Source organism: Gadus morhua, chromosome 4, assembly GCF_902167405.1.
Source record: "Gadus morhua chromosome 4, gadMor3.0, whole genome shotgun sequence".
NCBI lineage: Eukaryota > Metazoa > Chordata > Actinopteri > Gadiformes > Gadidae > Gadus > Gadus morhua.
In genome coordinates this window covers 5,324,847-5,343,950 of record NC_044051.1, presented here as the reverse complement: position 1 = coordinate 5,343,950, position 19,104 = coordinate 5,324,847, and the positions used below count along the sequence as shown (strand labels likewise).

The window sequence follows — 19,104 nt, the reverse complement described above, 5'->3', positions numbered from 1 at the left end:
CCAGAACGTTAAGCCGGTTGGCCTGTCCCGCCTGTACTCCCCCGAGGACCCCTGTACTGATCTCGAAACCGTCCTGCCCCCCGCTTGTCAGATCGGCACACTCACACTCAGTCCGCGGTACGCCTCGCGCAGAGACAGCAGCCAGGCCCCGGCCCCCAAATCTCTTGTTCGTTCCGGACGCTGTACGGTCCAGGGTACTGGTCAGGGTCCATTCCTCCAATCTCACCTGCCACCCAGGAATCGCCCGCACTTTGGACTTCATCCACCGCCGATTTGTTGGTCTACCATGGACGCAGACGTCAGTGTGTTTATTGTCGATTATTGTCGGCGCCCGGAATAAGACCTCGACCCGTCCCCGTTCCGGTCTGCCTCGGCCCCTACCCATTCCTAGCCGTGGTCATACATCGCCCTGGACTTCGTCACCGGTCTGCCCGCGTCCGAGGGCAACACCACCATCCTCACCGTGATCAAACTTTTCTCCAAGGCCGCGCACTTCGTCGCTCTTCGTCGCTCTTCGTCGCTCTTCCCAAGCTTCCCTCCTCAAGACAGCCAGCAGATCTCCTGGTCAGGCACGTGTTCCGCCTTTATGGCATCCCTGCGGACATTGTTTCCCCAGTCCCCAGTTCACCTCTCACGTGTGGCATGCGTTCTGCGCGCCTCTAGGGGCCACACCCAGCCTTTCCTCCGGGTACCACCCCCAGTCCAATAGACGATCAGAGCGGATAACCAGGAGATGTGGGCAGCGCTCCGCTGTATCTCCCACGCCAGTCCCTCCTCCTGGAACTCTCAGCTTCTCAGAGTATGCCGACAACACGCTAGTCAACGCATCCTCCGGCTTATCCCCGTTCATGGCCTCACTGGGCTACCAACCACCCCTGTTCCCCAAATTGGAGGTCGAGATCTCAGTCCCGTCGGTCCAGGTCCACATGCGCAGGTGCCAGGGCACTTGGAAGCGCACACACGCTGTGCTTCCCCACGCATCCTCCCGCTCCCAATGGCAGGTCAATAAGCGCCGTCTACCTGCCCCCCAGTACGCTCCCGGGCAGAGGGTGTGGCTTCGGGCATGGGACCTTCCCTTGAAGGGAGTTCCTCCCAAACTCTTCCCCTGTTTCATCGGCCCCTTTGAGATCAAGAATATTATCAACCCCTGTGCCGACTTCCCCCATCCCTCCGTGTACATCCGACCTTCCACGTCTCCCAGGTCAAGCCCGTCTCCACCAGCCCGTTGTCTCTCTCCGCTCCGCCCCCACTCCACCCATCTGGAGGTACGACGCCGCGGCCGTGGTCACCAATACCTCGTCGACTGGGAGGGGTATGGTCCTGAGGAGCTCTCCTGGGTTCCCCGGAGTCGTATTCTGGATGCCTCGCTCATCCGGGACTTCCATCGGGATCACCCGTCTGTTGTTGGGCGTCCACCGAGAGGCGTCTGTCGAACCGTACCGCTTGCTTCGCCCCAGCTTGTCACCTTCCCCGTCACCCAATAAACCCTGTTTCCTTTTACCCCGTCTCTGCCTCCCTGTGTCCAGCGCTTGGGTCCCCTTCGCCCCGTTCCTTAACAGCCAAAGTTCCTTTCCCCCAATTCCATAACAACCATGGCTGAGGTAACCCCTTCTACGAGTCTCATTGTGGAAATATCAGAGACAGAGTCCGACTCAACAGCAAAACGGTTATCCCAATCAAATAACAAAGACACTTGCGTTACAGTGTGTGTAATCACACACACTGTAACGCAAGTGTCACACAAACACACACACACACACACACACACACACACACACACACGTGGCGCTCACACGTCGTATCTCATTGGTGGGCCAAATTCTCTGGGCTGACAAGGCAGAAAAAGGGGAGGTGGCATCTCCCCTTATGACGAGATACTGGGAAAATTCCAAAACGGCGCGTATGAGCTTTGTTTTTTCAAAGGCAGAGCAGAATGCCTAGTGCTCGTTTTACACCCAACAAAATTTCTAGCTGCTGTCGAAGCATAGGTAGGCTAGGGGAACTCATATTAATGTTAGAAAACCTCAGAAATTGAAATATTCATGCCATGGGATCTTTAACTTTCTTTTTTTTTTCACCCTGAGCAACTTTAAATTCTGAATAATATAATAGATAATAGAAAACCTTATTTAACGTGAACATTTTAATGTTCATGTTTCCATACATATTTTCACACATTTTTATTTTACTTGGCAAAAACAAAATATTAAAGGGGGTACACTAGTAGAAAGAGTTTGAGAGCCACTTGTGTATCGGGACCAAGACATTTGACTTCTCTTCTCGTCCGTCCTCCAGGTGGAACGCACCTTGTCCTGATGTCCTGCACGTCGTCAGAGGACAGGAAGCGAGGCCGTCGCCTCACCAGCCTCTTGGTGCCGTGTCTCTTATTGGTCTGGATCATGTCTGCAAAATGCAAAGAAATTCAAATCTAATGATGCTACGTTTCAATTGAGTCATCCAGCAGACGCTGTCTGGAGCGACTCACAGAGAGTTCACATAACAGATCATTGATAAAGGGTTGACTTGATACCAGAAGGTTGCTAGTTCGATCCCTCGCTCCTCCTAAATGAGTGTTGAGGTGTCCATGAGAAAGCCACCTCACCCTAACCTCAAATGACAAATGTGTATGGTTGTATGGCGCTTACAACCTTTGGATGAAAGCGTCTGCTAATTGCCCTAAATGATAATGCAGTGTGCTTGGGGTTAAACCAGCAACCTTTTCTGCCAAGGGGTTGAAACTCCCTAGCAACGTCACAATCCCTCCCCCGTCGTATGACAATCTATGCCAGCTCATGGGGTGTATAATGATGGGTGGGTCGAGGGCTGGGGGGGGGGGGGGGGTAACGGTGGCCTCACCCTGGAGGCTGAGTGTGTAGGCATGGGACCCTGCGGTGAACTCCACCACCTCCTGGGGGTCGTTCTGGAACTTCTGCTCCAGCTCTGTGCTGCTGTTGGGCTGGAGAGAGCAAATGGCAAACGAACACACACACAAACACACATGCACACACGCGCACCAATATGCACGCACACGCACACACACACACACACACACACACACACACACACACACACACACAGAATAATGGTTTTAAACACATGCGTTCTTTGGTAAAGAATATCTGTTTATTTGTTCAAATCAGTTCTTCGAATAAAATATTTGAGCACAATTGATAGCATATTTTTACTCTCCCGCCAATTATCTAGCCTGCCCCTCTTTGCAGGTACTCTACTAAAGGCGCCGCTTTGCAATGGTGCTGAACTCACCGGTGAATCGTACTGGTTCCAGTTCCCATTCCCTTCCTCCCAGTACCAGAGCCACTCAGTGGCGAGTAGGAGGGTAGGCATGAGGACTGAGGAGATGGAGGAGAGACGCCTGGCCTTCTGGAGTCCACACGTCATGGTGCCAAAGCACACCGCTTCTACATCGACCGTGCTGCAGGAAACATCACACACCGTTGACCCTCAGTATGTGGGTTTAGAGAGAAGTACAGCATAAAAACGCCACACAACATTTGTTTAACCAATTCAATGATGAAAAATAGACAGGATTTAAGGGATACTAGAAATCAACAGAAGCAAACTGAGGTTTCAAACTGGGATTAAACGGAGTAGGCTTATTTAAACTAAAATGGTTTTGAACTGGGATTAAACCGGCTCATTTAAAGATCCCATGGCATACTAATTATGAATGCTTTTATATAGCTGTTAGTGGGCCCCTAATACTGTACTTGAAGACGTTCTAGAAATTCAGCCTTGGAGCCGAATTACAGCCACTACGAGCCAGTCCCACAATGAGCTTTCCACAAACATGCCGTTTATTAGAGGCGGGTCAAGATGGAGGGTGGGGGTGTGGCCCTGAGCAGCTTGCGGTCACGGTACTATGCACTCATTTTACATTGGATGCATTGCAATGGCGAGGCACACACACAGCATTCGGCCGTGTTCTGTAAATATTCTAGAACACTCCGGGTGCTCCGGCGGGAGTCCTGGAGCTCTCTATCTAAATAATATCCTATTCCACAGGGATATTTATATCATATAATATATATTGTCATGGCCAAAAGCTGTGTGCGCCTCCAGACGATATTATGAATCTGAAAACGACTGCGTTGGGTTCTCCGACGTCTCTGGTTCTTCCACTTCCACATCAATCTGAAGTAGACTGAACCGCGGCATGGAGGAGAAAAGGATTGCTGCCAGCGATTGTTGTTGTCCATCGGCAGCAGGCAGCATTCTCCTCCATGTCGCGGTTCATGTACTTCAGGGAGACTAAGGCCCCGTTTACAACCAAAGGGGAGATTTCTGATAACACCTGTTATGTGTTGTCGTGCCAACTAAGAGAAACGGGGTTTTGGGTTCTCAAGTGTCACATTATGCCAGAAAACGCTTCACGTCATGTGAGCGCCCGCTGTCTCTCCACACGAACGAATCTCACGCCATATAGGGGGATTATTTGTTCATCAACACGGCGGATGCGCGCGCAGAATGATTGCAAAAGAAAATTGGTTTGACTGGTTGCCATGGTTATCTCCGTGTTGTTCATTTGCAGTTGCGATGTTGTCAGCTTACTGTTACATTAAATTGTATTCCGAAAACGCGGTTATATGCTATAGAGTCAGACCCTGGGATGAATTTCAAATAATAAATATGTACACTTTGGGCCCTATTTTAACGGTCTGAAACGCAAGTGAGAAGCGCCAAGCGCAAGTTGCTTTGTGGGCGGTTCTATGGTGATGTCGCTAGTTTACCGGCGCAAAAAATGAGTCTTGCGCCCGGCGCCTATCTAGAAATAATATAATAATACATTTCATTATAGTGCCCTTTTCATCTGAAGATCTCAAAGGGTTACATCCTGGTGGAAACCAGAAGCCAGTGGAGTGAGTGGAGGATGGGGTAATGTGCTCATGCTTGCGCACTCTCATCAGGAACCTAGCTGCTGAGTTTTGTATGTATTGGAGCCTCTGCAGGCTCATGCTAGGGATCCCGATGAGTAGTGCGTTACAAAAGTCCAGTCTGGAGGAGATAAAGGCATGAACTTGTTTTTCAGAGTCTGAGAGGAAGAGAATGGGGCGGAGTTTGAAAATGTTGCGGAGGTGATAGAAGGAGGTCTTGCAGAGGTGGTTGATATTTGATTCAAAAGTGAGTTGGAGGTCAATTTTTACACCAAGATTTGTGACTGTTGATGAGAGAGGGATATTTGAGCCAGAAACAGTGATGCTGGTTATGGATGATGATTTGGTCTGGTGAGAGGTGGCGACCAGGATGGCTTCGGTTTTTGAGCTGTTGGGTTGGAGGAAATTGTGCTCCATCCATACCTTTATCTCCTCCAGGCACGTGGGGAGTTTTGATGGGGATGACGGTGACGTTGAAGGTGGGCTTGCAGCCGTGGCATTGAAATAGAGCTGTGTGTCGTCGGCATAGCAATGGAATGAAAAACCATGGCGGCTGATGACCGGCCAAGGGGGATGAGGTAGAGGATGAAGAGGATGGGCCCAAGGACTGAACCCTGGGGGACACCGCAAGTGACTGTGTGTGGGTTCGATTTGATGGGACCCAGGGAGATGCATTCTATCCGGTTTGTGAGGTATGACTGGAACCAGCTGAGGGGAGTGCCAGTGAGTCCAGTGGTGAGGTGGAGGCGGTTTAGTAGAATGTCATGGTCGACTGTCGAAAGCAGCAGAGAGATCAAGAAGGTGAGGGGAGCCAGCGTCGGATGACCTCAGGAGGTCGTTTGTAACTCTTACGAGTGCAGTTCCTGTGCTGTGGGCGGAGCGGAAACCGGACTGGAATTTATCGTAGAGGTTGTTTAGTTTGAGGTGGTTTTGAAGGCCGGTGGCAACTGCTTTCTCAAGTACTTTGGATATGAAGGGGGATTGGAGATGGGCCTGTAGTGTGATAGGACTTCTGGGTCAAGGGGGTGTTTTTTGAGCAATGGTCTGATTATGGCTTTCTTGAAGAGGGGGGGGATGTGACCAGGTGATCACGGGACTGAAGACAGTGATATGGGTTTTTACCAGGGAGGTTGGGAGAGGGTCCAGGGCACAGGTGGAGGGTTTCATCTTCCTGATGATGTTCTGCACCTCTTCTGATGAAACCACAGGAAAGCAGTTTAGGGGTTGTGAGATGGCATATGTATATGGGGGAACGGTTTGGGTGGGAGGACTGGAAAGAGCAGAGCGAATATTTTCAATCTTTGATTTGAAAAAGTCCATGAAGTGATTTCACTGTTCTTCTGTGGTGCCAGTAAGTGGGAGGGATTGTGGTTTGAGAAGATGGTTGACAGTTAAGAGGAGCTGTTTGGAATTTCCTGGATTGTTTCTGATGGCGTCAGAGTAAAAAAGTGAAGTCCCTCTTTAAGAGACTTTGAATACTGTAGTAGATGCTCCCAGAAGATTTGATTGTGAACAGTGAGGCCAGATGTTTTGTATCGCCGCTCAAGGACTCGCCCTGCTGCCTTCATCTTCCGCAGCCCATCTGAGAAGCAGGGCGCTGGGCGGGTGAAGGTGACTGCTCTGATTTTAACAGGTGCATGGTGATCCAGGAGGCTACTCAGATGGCTGTTGTAGTAGTCCACTGCTTCGTCGGCTGATGAGAAGAGTGTGGAGAGATGCTTAAAGTCTGCTGCCAGGTGTTCTTGGTTAATGTTTTTGAGGTTTCTAAAGCTGATATTTCTTCTAGGCTTTGAGAGGCTGGATGAGGATGGCAACTCCATATAAATTATCTTGTGGTCAGAGACACCAAGGTCATACACCTGCAGGTTAGTGAGAGGGGCAGAGTTTGCGATGACCAGGTCCAAAGTGTGCCCCCTGGTGTGTGTGGGGCCATCAACAAGTTGCTTTAGATTAAAGCAGTCCAATAGTTGAAGAAATTCAGCAGCAAAGCGGCAGGAGGGGGTGTCGACGTTGATGTTCATATCACCTGAAATGATAACATTGGCAGAGGATGTGCAGAAAGTTGTGAGGAGAGTTTACATCTCAGGGATGAAAGATGTGTTCAGTTTTGGTGGTCGGTAAATAAGGAGGAACAGCACGGAGGAAGGGGGTTTACATTTAAAAGCAAGGCATTCATATGAAGAGAGTTCAGGCAGGGGCTGCAGAGATAATTCCAGATCACTGCGATGGATGACTGACAGGCCGCCACCACAACCTTTACTGCGGGCTTTCTGGAGGTATCTATATCCTGGGGGACAGCTCTCATTTAAGGAGGAGAAAGTATCTGGTTGGTGCCAGGTCTCTGTGATGTACATAAAATCCAGACATTTATCCAGTATGATCATGTATTAGGCAGGATTTGTTGCTGATTGATTGGGCGTTAAAAAGTTCAATTTTGCTGCTGGATGAAGCAACGAATCTTGCAACATGGTCTCACAGGAATCCGTGAAATGACTACGGTCGGACGCTTAACTCGAAATCCGTGGCCACATCACGGAAACACGCCGATATCCGTGTTGAGCCACGGAATAACAGTGTCATTTACTTGCATTGGAGCAAATTCCGTGGCTACATCACGGACAATTGAAGTGATTCCATCAGACCACCACGGATTTTGAGTTAAGCCCCCGCTGTGGTCAAATGTGGCACACACACAGATTGAAACGGGAGCACACACACAGATTGAAACGGGAATCTGTGTGTGTGCCACGGAATATCATTGTCATTTACTTGCATTGGAGCAACTTCCGTGGACACAACAAGGACAATTTAAGTGTTTCAGTGAGACCACCCCGGGTTTTGAGTTAAGCCCCCGTAGTCGACTCGCTCGTTGAAACGGGGATCCGTGTGTGAGCCACGGAACATCAGCGTCATTAACTTGCATTGGAGCGAAATGCAAGTTTCCGTGATGTGTCCACGGATTTCGTGTTATTCGTCTGTAGTCATTTCACGGATTCCTGTGAGACCAGGTTGAATCTTGGCAGTGGACGTAGCAGACTAGAATCCACTCCCCGTTTTCCATCCAGCTCCCTGAGAGGTGTTGCCATGGAGATGCCCAAACGACTTATCCAGTAGGAGACAACGCTCTGATGACGTCTGTGAGGTGCAACAACTACGTGACAGTGACCAGATAGCCGGTATGGAAGGACTTTTCTGTGGGTTGAGGAACTTTTTTCGGGAGCCTCTGTGGATATAGTTGTAATGTCCGGTGGGGTGAAGAAATTTTTTGAGATTCATCAGCTGGTCGACGGAGTAACTCAACATAGTGGTGCCGGCGGCAACGGTGGAAAAAGTACACTGCAGGTAGTGTGCTAGCAGCAACAGGTAGGCAACCGCTAGATTTGAAAAGGTCCACTGGTCGGACGCGTAAAGTGAAAAGTTTAAAAGAATAAAAAAAATTTAAAACAGAGAGCGCTAGCATCCTCCCCAGTCCCGATCTAAAAATGGTTGGTCTGAAGTAGACTAATTACCCGTGGGTGTGGTTGGGCGTAACGTGCAATTAACCAATGAGAGTGCCAGCTCTAATCCCCTTTAAGAGCCATGAGCGCATTTGAATCTGACGAGTTGATATTTTGACAGCGCGTCTGCAGTCTCCGATGTGCCGTATTCTTGAAGAAAGTAGTCCAATCCGGATTGCTTTTAACTCACTTTATTTGTTAAAGTATTTCGGTATGGTAACTATGAAGCAAAAGGAGGGGAATTGTATCGAACATGAGTGTGAGCGACAAACAGCCAGCCTCTGTATCTAACTCGCAAGTCTGGACTGCCGGATGTTTCTGCTCTCGTTGACTCCAGGCCCTGCTTTAATACCTAGTAGGCGTGGCCTATGTGACGTATTAGCTTCGGCTTCCTCACCTGTCTAAAGGTGCTGCCATCTGTGGCTGGAGTAGTTATTGCAGCTTTCAGTTGGGTCCTGCTCCCCTTGTGGCTATGTATAGTAATTACAGCTTTTGTGTTCAATCCTGCTTCCTAGTGGCTATGTGTGGGTAATGCAGCTTGTGATCCTGGGGCCGTATTACAGAAACTTCCTAACTCGTAAATCCTATCTTATCTGTTTGGTAACTATGGTAACAAGGGATAGGACCGGATTTAGGAGAAAAGTCATTACAGAACGTCCGATCCTAAAGTCAGTGTTCTTATCTTAACTCCAGATAGGAAATGTGTATTACAGAAATATCCTAAATCACCAAAATCCCAAATAAACGGTCCTAACTTTAGGACGACCCATCAGCTCTCACAACTGTCATAACTGTCATTTACGGTTACAAATTAGCGAGATGGCTGCTCTTTTATTACATATAGCGCAGCAAAATCGTAGACGTAGGCCTAATGGGGATCTACGAAATATGTTTGTGGAAAGGCTTTTGAGTGATCCCAACGATGTTTTACGTTTCGGCGATACAACACTTATAAGCCGGTACAGGCTTCCCCGGGCCATGATCCTGGGTTTGGCCGAGGAGCTACGACCTTTTCTGGAGAGACCGACACGCCGTCATGGGGCTCTGCCTGTTGTCGTACAGCTGACAAATGCGCTGAGACTTTTTGCAAAAGGTGACTTTCAGAGCGAAGTAGCCGATATAGGTAAACTTTCACAACCTGCAGTGTCGCGTAATTTAACTGAGGTGGCAAAAGCCATTGGCGGATTAGCCCGACGTTACATTAAGTTTCCAACGGGTGATGAACTCAACATCATCAAGGAAGCCTTCTATGAACACGCAAGGATGCCGGGTGTAATAGGACTGGTGGACGGATCCTTATTTCCAATTAAAGCGCCCAAAGAGGATGAAGCTACCTATGTTTGCCGTAAAGGATACCATGCGATCAATATTCAGGCAATAGGAGACCATAACATGCTCATCCGACATTTAGTAGCGAAGTGGCCTGGGTCAAGTCATGACGCCTTCGTCTTCAACACAAGGTGGCGTATATGATTAAGACTATTTCCCTAGGCCTATATTGTTAGAAATGTGGTTTTACTTGTTGTAACAACTAGTCTATCTGCAGTGACATCAATACGTATCTGGGGGAAAGTGGTTTGAGTGGATGGCTGCTTGGGGATTCTGGCTACCCATTAAAACCCTTTCTTTTGACGCCAGTAGCCAATGAGCGCACACCACAAGACATGCGGTATGCTAAATAAAAAAAAATAGCTTATATATAAGTATTCTTACATTTGTGTTGTTAGGACACTCAGTTTATGATATTTGCTTTGTATTATCAGATACAACCAAGCACACAAAAAATGCAGGGCAAGAGTGGAACGTCTGTTCGGAGTCTGGAAGAGCAGGTATATTCATAAAAGTAGTTAAAGGTCTGTGCATGGTGTGTTTCATTTGGAAGGTGTGAGTGCATTGTAAGGCTCAGCTCAGGGCATACTTAGGTCTACTAAAGACATATTGCAAGATCTTTCTAAAACTGCATATTTTCCTGTTAGATGGAGGTGCCATGACATGAGTGGTGGATATCTCCAATATACTCCAGAGAAGGTCGTTCTGTTCATCAAAGCGACAGCTGTGCTACACAACATCTGCAGACTGGCAAACCTCCCAGATCCAGACATACCAGATCAGGATATGGAGCACCCCGAAGAGGCACAGGATGTCCATTACAATGGAATCAACACAAGAAATCGACTTATATTAGATTTTTTTTAAACTAAATTAAAAAATAGAAGCAACACAATGGTCAAGATTACAATTCATTCATTTATATTTCAGTTAAACATTTTTTGCACACTCTGGCCCTACTCTTCTCCCATTCAAATGTTTCCCTCTCAAGGAGGAGTCGCTCTCTTTCTATGGCGACTCTCTCTCTGTATAATTGAAGCTTCTCCCTCTCAATTTCTAGCAGAGCAAGGGTTTCTGGTGATGACTTCAGCGGACGTGTTTTCTTTTCTGCAAAAACAAAGAGAATTCTGATTAGCATACCAATAAAAAGGAAATAATCCTGGTGCCAGATATGTTAGATGATTTAATGTATGCACATTCATGTAATGTCATTTAAGCTAACAGATTATGAATGACGAGATCAATGACAGTTTAGCTGACATATGACCCCAAGTCATCATCATCACAACGTCTTACAAGTAGCCTAACATCTTACCAGGAGGCGGTTGTGTAGCATCGACTTCAACAACTTCACTGACTGAAGTTGTGGTCTCAAAGAAGTCCACTGGCAACCCAGTCTCAAAGCCTCCATCGATGCCTGCATGGACAGCCAGAATGTTAATTAGTATGTCTTTCTTATCATATATCATATCATAGCAGCTATAATATAAAGTCAAGAAACATAATCACTAGCAGGGAGAACGAGAACGTCAAACATTAGAAGATAGACATAAGCGAATTCACTCTACAAAGTTCTCCGTCGGGATGTCGGATACGCAATGCAATTCGCCGTCCGATCGATCTTATATGTTGACTACAAAGCACTTTACGGAGGTCTATAAACTGGCCTTACCCTCGTAGTCAGCCTTGCTGAGGAGTCCCACAATCCGGTCCTCCGCCGGTGTCAGGGGGGTAGCGGAAGAGTTGCCACCACCGGTAATTCTCCGGTCTTTACAAATGAACGTTGCTTTTTTCTTAACGTCACTTGTGAGTGTGGTAATTTTTTTCTTGACGTTTTCAACGTTTCTACTGATCCCTGATACGGTGCTCACCTTTTCGGCTATTTTCAGCCATTCTTGGTCTTTCTTTTCTTTGGTCAGACTCATAGAAAATTTCCCATACAATATTTCCTTTGAGCTTTCTACTAAACTCACCAACTTTTCTATTTCGTCCGCTTTAAAATTTTCGGCACAACGTTGTATTTTCCCAATCCCATCCATAGCTAGCAGTTGTTTTTGGATATTTTAGGATTATGACAGTTGTCAGCTGTGAAGTGACGTGATCCGACAACAAGTTTCATCAGTTGCTAGGTAACAGACATAAAAGCTGAATGTCGATGCTAGATCGCCTACTTAGGATATCTTAACCTGCGATAAGATAGGATTCCTAAATTAACATAGGATATGTTTCTGTAATACCAAATTGAGAAAAATCCTATCTCCACTTCTCCTATCTTAACTTAGGACTTAAGATAGGAAGTTTCTGTAATACGGCCCCTGCTTCCTAGTGGCTATGTGTGGGCAGCTTTTGTGCTTAAAATACGTGACAGATGCACATGAATTTCAAACTTCAAATTGCTCAGTTTATGGCCAAATACTATGGCCTGATTCACACATGGAATAAGGTTTTCTTCCACAACTTCAGAAATACAGAGTCCTCAAATACATTTCGGCAAAGAAAACTTATGATATGATATAACATATGATATGCGGTAACTGTGGTTCTATTTAATGATATACGCAATACATTATAAACAGTTTCTTATCAGTATTGTATGCATTATCGTTATCGACTTGTGAATATGCATGGGTCCCCCCGTTAATATACATTGCCATGTAATATATTATGCGTTACGTGTTTAGTTTGCGTGCGTTTAAACAGATGGACGCACACACGCGCGCCTGCATTCATAAATTATTTTACACATACACACACGCGCGCCCGCATTCATTCATTCTTTTTAATACTAACTCGCGGCAAAACAACGTTTGTCTCACGATCAAATTCTCATCAATCCTAAAAGTTATGGGCATGTACACAATGTCTGTGTCAAGAACATATGTGTTTGCTGTACGGTGTTTGCAGATGCATTGATTTAAAAGTACAACTTATTACCGCTGCATCAGCTGTTCTTTCCCATGTAATTTACCAAGAATGTATGGCTAGGTAGATGAGAGAGGCAAAGTGTATGCGCGAGGTGCACAAGCAACATTATGGATGCGCCCTTAAAATAGCATCTGAACAACGCGCCACTGACTTTAAACCAGGTATTTCCTGGTTTGTGGCCCAAGTGGTTTCTGAAACTGCAAAATAGCACCAGGGCACGTTTGCGCCAGAACACGCCTCCTCCTTTCGCCGAACCACCCCTTGGGGCGCAAGATTATTCCCTAATTTACCGACGCGTGGCGCTGGAGGGAAAAGAAGGCTCTGCGTGATTGACTCCAGTGATTAAGTCAATTGCGCCGGATGCAAGATAGGGCCCCTAATCTTGAAAGTGTAGACCTTTGTGATTCCTATTGAAACGAATGGCGAGGGGATTATTCTTCAAAACGAGAGCCGGTAAATTGTGAAAAATGAATTAAACTGTTCTTTAGAAAGGATCAGGAAGTCGCTTGTGTTATTTGTTGTTGTTGATGCAGAGGATTCTGATTGGCCTGCATGGCTTTATCCTTCTCCCTACACTGCCGCCCATAGGTTTGGCATAGTTATAATGGCGCTTGACAGCGTATTTATGCGGGTTGATGTAAATGACAACTTTTTGGAAAACGATGTTGTGTGCACAATGTTATTTTTGAAAACGGGGGGGGGGGGGGGGTTTATACATTTGTAATGTATAAACGTGCCTTCTCAACCATGGCTGAGATAACCCCCACTGCGAGTCTCGTTGTGGAAATACCTGAGATTTCAGAGAACCCGATTTGTGATGCGCCATAACACCAACAGCAGAACGTCTATCCAAATAACAATGAAATGTACAACACTTGTGTTACAGTGCTCGTTTTACACCTAATGTCATTTCTAGCTACTGGGGGACCATAGGCAGGCTAGGGGAACTCATGTTAATGTTAGAAAAACCCGTGAAGTGATATTTATATGCCATGGAACCTTTAAACTAAAAGGGTTTCAAACTGGGATTAAACAGAGAAGGGTCATTTAAACTAAAAGGGTTTCAAACTGGGATTAAACAGAGTATGCTAATTTCCACAAAAAGGGTTTCAAACTGGTAATAATGGAGAAGATTCATTGCAACAAAAAGGTTTTTAAATTATGATAAAACAGGGTAGGCTCATTTAAACTAAATGGATTTCAAACAGCGATCAAACAGAGTAGATTAATTTAAACAAAAAGGGTTTCAAACTGGGAAAAAACTGAGTGGGCTAATTTCAACCAAAAGGGTTTCAATCTGGGATTAAAGGGAGTAGGCTAATTTCCACATAAAGGGTTTCAAACTGGTATTAATGGAGTAGACTGATTTTAACAAAAAGGGTTTCAAACTGGAATAAAACGGACTAGGCTAATTTAAAAAGAAAAGGGTTTGAAACCGGTATTAAACCGGGTAGGCTCATTTCAGCAAAAAGGGTTTCAAACTGGGATTAAACAATGTTGGCTCATTCAAACTAAAAGGGTTTCAAATGGGGATTAAACAGAGTTGGGTCAATCAAACAAAAACGGTTTCAAGTTGGGATTAAACGGACTAGGCAAATTTAAACCAAAAGGGTTTTGAACTGGTATTGAACCGAGTCAGTTAATTGAAACAACAGCGGTTTCAAACTGTGATTAACAGTGTAAGATTATTTAAATAAAAAGGGTTTCAAACTTGGATTTAACAGACTAGACAAATTTAAACCAAAAGGGTTTCAAATATGGATTAAATGGAGTATGCTAATTTAAACCAAAGGGTTTTGACTAGAGATGTAAGAGCAGTGGCAGGTCTGCTTGTAATGACTCCAGCCTCCTTGTCCTATCAGTACCTTCAAATCTATACACTTTCCTGTGTTGCATACCTATATGTTTTTTTGGGGTTACAGTAATCCTCTTCTATCTTCTCTGAGCTATCCAGCAGCGTCCACTGATTGCCCTCCAGAACTTCCCAGCTGTAAGGCAGACTGTAATGGGCTCCGAAACATTTTTCTGAAGAAGACAGAGAGGAAAAATTCATTATGTATCAGTGATTTATGAGGCTAATGTGGTAAAAATTAACCTTACATTCTATGTTAAACTATGATTATTATTAGGACTACATATCATATAAATACTTTAATGGTGGAAAAGAGCTGATCACCTTTAGCCTAGATGTTATGTGCAATGTGACACCAGTGAGTAAGTCCAGTTCATTCCCATCTGATGTGCCATGTGGCACATCAGTGAGAGAGTCCAGTCTACTCCCATTTTGATGTACTCTCTGAAGACAATGCTTACATTCACACGTGTGCATCATCTCTGTTTGTATAAGGATAATATATGTTCTAAGGTCACATTGGGATTCAGAAGACATGAGAGTATGCTGACATCCACACAGTATGACCCTGATGGGAAATTCTATGCACATCAATATTTGATGAAAGTCCAACTTTGTATTTCGTAAGGATTGGGGATATAAGGAGCTGTACCTCTCGTTTGCGGGTGGCAATAAACTCTCCATCTATACTTGACCTGGTCTCTCCGATTCCTCTTTGCTTATAGCTAGTTGAAGTGAATTAGATAAGTTGTTATTATTAATTCCACCACACTAACACAACAGATCAACTCTGGTGCTCTGGTGGCATCGGGTTTGAACGCTGTCTGTTTTACGATTGGTTCTAAAATAACAATCCAGTAGATTGAACTCACCTCTGGGGTGGATACAGTTGCCTTCGAGGAAGAACAGGCAAATCTTGACTTTATCTGAAAGACAAAACAAACAATGAACAACTGTTTTAAGATCCATGGACGAGCACTTCCACGTAAGGTTTTAAATGGGTTTTAAAGATGTTCTGTAGTTCTACAGACAACGTTTTGCACTTAAAACAATTTTTATTACGTCATAATATATTACATTTATGACACTGTGTTGCATAAATAATATTTAGTCGTTGTTGTTTTGAAACTCAGATATATCAATGTAAATGGACTGCATTTATACAGCGCTTTTCTAACCAATGGCCACTCAAAGCACTTAAAGGCATATTGTACGATTTTCAGTGATATGCACTTTTTAATATGTTGTTGAAATTGGTTTTTACATCCTGACAGCAATAAATAACTTATGGGCAATGAAAAAGAAGCGGAAAAAAAACGAATTCTGTATCTGCTATAAACCTGTTAAAATGCTTACCAATCGGAGACATTGTACCCGAATATAAAGAACCAATCACAAGCCTGCGCGTTCTCTCCCCTCTGTGTACGAACCTGAGCCGGCCTGAGCGCGTTCACGGAGGGCAAAGAAAGCGTTGTTGTCATAGTAGTTCATGACAGTGGACTAGACCTAGTGAGCCTACAACGTTAACACGATGGAAGAAAAAAAACAGAAGTTACCACTGCCACCGTTACTTGCCCCGGTTCATCCTTTTAAAAAGGCAAGAAAAAGAAAGACAGAAAATGAAAAGGCAGCAACAAAAAAAAAGTAAGAGAATGCTCGAGGAAAAACGAGAATAAAAATTGGATTCGCTTTTCAGCGATGGCGACAGCTGAGGGAGTTGAATGGCCTGAAAAGTGACGCAATGGTTGCCGTTGAAGTAAACCGTAAGCAGCATTAGCGCTCGTGCACGGCTCTGTGTCGAGGGGTTGGGGCAGGGAGTCCTGAAGGGTGGGGGAGGAGTTAAACGGAACTCCGAAGAGAAGCTAATTTCAAATCATGCTAGCTCTCTCACATCGTACAGTATAACTTTAATATTAACTATAATATTGCCCAACTTTCACCCATTCATGCACACATTCACACATCGATGGTGGTGTCAGCCATGTAAGGCGACATCCAGCTCGTCGGGAGCAGTTAGGGTGTCTTGCTCAGAGACACCTCGCCACTCAGCTTGGAGTAGCAGGGTAAACAAACTATCACCTCCCGCCAAACAGCCAACCCGCTCTACCTCTGAGCCACGTGCCGCCAATGTACTGATTCACTCACTCAAAAAACATGCTGTGACAACAAACGTAAAAATATCCAATAAACGTTCTGCTTTACCTCGAGGCGGGCTTCTCCTTCCATCACCTCCAGTAGCACCACCATTTCCAGTAGCACCACCACCCCCAGTAGCACCAGCACCACCCCCAGTAAAACCAGCTCTAGAAAATAAAGAAAAAGGACAAGTGGTTAGAACGTGACCCTTTTAATGTTCGTGTTTACGCTGCCAAATAGAACGCACATATATTATTCATATTATTTCTTTATTTTTCTCCCCAAAATGTTTTGTGCCGGTGAAGGGGGTACTCAGCTGAAAAAATATCTTAGTGTGGTGTAGCGGGACCAAGACGTTTGACTTCGCTAAAATCAAACAGAGAGGCAGTCCGTCCTCCAGGTGGAACTCACCTTGTCCTGATGACCAGCACGTCGGCGGAGGACAGGAAGCGTGGCCGTCGCCTCACCGCCCTCTTGGTGCCGTGTCTCTTATTGGTCTGGATCTTGCCTGCAAAATGCAAAGGAATACATTTTTTATAATGCTACGTTTTAATTATGTCAACCAGCAGAGGCTGTCTGGAGTGACTCACAGAAAGTTCACACAACAGATCATTAATAATTTTGAGTTATTACCAGAAGGTTGCTAGTTCGATCCCTGGATCCTAGCTTAGTGTCGAGGTGTCCATTAGCAAGACACCTCACCCTAACCTCTCCTGACCAGTGTGTGTGGTTGTATGGCGCTTACTCCCTTTGGATGAAATCGTCTGCTAATTGCCCTAAATATTAATGTAATGAGCTTGGGGTTTGAACCAGCAACCTCTTTGGTCCAAGGGGTTGAAACTCCCTGGCAACGTCCCCATCCCCCCCCCCCGTCGTATGAGAATACCAGCTCATGGGGGTGTACCGTACACCGATGGGTGGCTCGGGGGTGGGGGGGGGGGGTAACGGTGGCCTCACCCTGGAAGCTGAGTGTGTAGGTCTGGGACCCTGCGGTGAACTCCACCACCTCCTGGGGGTTTTTCTGGAACTTCTGCTCCAGCTCTGTGCTGCTGTTGTTCTGGAGCGAGCAAGTGGGTGAATTAACACACACACACACACACACACACACACACGCACACGCACACGCACACACACACACAGTAATGGTTTTGAACACATTAAGTAATGCTGTCAATGGTGAATAACTTCTGTTTATTTGTCTGTTGAAATCAGTTCTACGAATGAAATGTTTAAGCACAATTGATGGCATATTTTTACTCTACTGCCAATTATCTACCCTGCCCCCCCTAGCAGGTACTCGAAACTTAACGTTTACAAACCACAAACTAACTATCGGCTAGATTATTAGGTCTGCGGCTGTGAGCCGATCAGGCTGGCACCGCTTTGCAATGGTGCTGAACTCACCGGTATATAGTACTGGTTCCACTTCCCATGCTCGTCCTCCCAGTACCAGAGCCACTCGGTGGTGAGTAGGAAGGTGGGCTGGAGGACCGAGGAGGCGGAGGAGAGACGCCTGACCTTCTGGAGTCCACGCGTCATGGTGTCAAAGCACACCGCTTCTACATCCACCGTGCTGCAGGAAACATCACACACCGTTGACCCTCAGTATGTGGGTTTAGAGATCCCAAGTGCAGCATGAAAACACAACACAACATTTGCTCAACCAATTCAATTATGAAAAAAAGACTTAGGGGACACTAGAAATCAACAGGAGCAAACTGAGGTTTCAAACTGGGATTGAACAGAGTAGGTTTATTTTAACTAAATCGGTTTCGAAATGAGATTAAACTGAGTAGGCTTGATTAAACAAACAGGGTTTCAAACTGGGATAAAACGGACTAGAAAAATTTAACCCAAATTTTTTTTTAAACTTGTGTTAAACAGAGTAGGCTTATTTAAACAAAATAGGTTTCAAACTTTGATGTAACAGACTGGGCAAATTTCAAACCAAAAGGGTTTCAAATTTACATTAAACAGAGTAGGCTAATTTAGACCAAAGAGTTTTGACTAGAGATGCAAGAGCAGTGGCAGGTCTGCTTGTAAAGATTAGAGCATCCTCATCCTATCAGCACCTTCAGTCCTCTGTTGTGTGTTGCATACCTGCATGACTTTTTGGGGTCACAGTAATCCTCTTCTATCTTCTCTGAGCTATCCAGCAGCGTCCACTGATGGCCCTCCAGAACTTCCCAGCTGTAAGGCAGCCTGCAATGAGCTCCGAAACATTTTTCTGAAGAAGACAGAGAGGAAACATGTATCTGTGATTTATGAGGCTAACACAACAGGTCATCTCAGGTGCTCTGGTGGCATCAGGTTTGAACGCTGTCTAGTATGATGGGTTCTAAAATATGATTCCGTAGTTTGAACTCACTTATGGGGTGGATACAGTTGCCGTCAAGGAAGAACAAGCAAATCTCGATTTTATCTGAAAGGCAAAACAAACAATGAACAACTGTTTTCAGATACATGCACGAGC

The 19,104-nt window shown here is 45.6% G+C and overlaps 2 protein-coding genes across 2 annotated transcripts; both read right to left on the bottom strand.

Annotated features, from left to right (window-relative positions):
* Positions 1-1,202: 1,202 nt before the first annotated feature.
* Positions 1,203-17,006, bottom strand: LOC115543118 (zinc finger CCCH-type antiviral protein 1-like). The gene is made up of 7 exons (XM_030355670.1): positions 16,698-17,006; positions 15,368-15,421; positions 14,542-14,668; positions 3,265-3,433; positions 2,857-2,956; positions 2,220-2,403; positions 1,203-1,398 (listed from the first exon to the last, which is right to left on the bottom strand). Exons 4-7 carry the CDS (start codon positions 3,397-3,399, stop codon positions 1,203-1,205), a joined length of 615 nt encoding a protein of 204 aa, XP_030211530.1. The 5' UTR covers positions 3,400-3,433; positions 14,542-14,668; positions 15,368-15,421; positions 16,698-17,006.
* On the bottom strand, positions 4,316-18,262 carry LOC115543116 (protein mono-ADP-ribosyltransferase PARP12-like). Its single transcript, XM_030355669.1, has 4 exons — positions 18,036-18,262; positions 17,589-17,688; positions 17,043-17,139; positions 4,316-4,334 (listed from the first exon to the last, which is right to left on the bottom strand). The coding sequence occupies exons 1-4, from the start codon at positions 18,168-18,170 to the stop codon at positions 4,316-4,318; spliced, it is 351 nt and encodes a 116-aa protein (XP_030211529.1). The 5' UTR covers positions 18,171-18,262.
* Between the last annotated feature and the right edge of the window lie 842 nt (positions 18,263-19,104).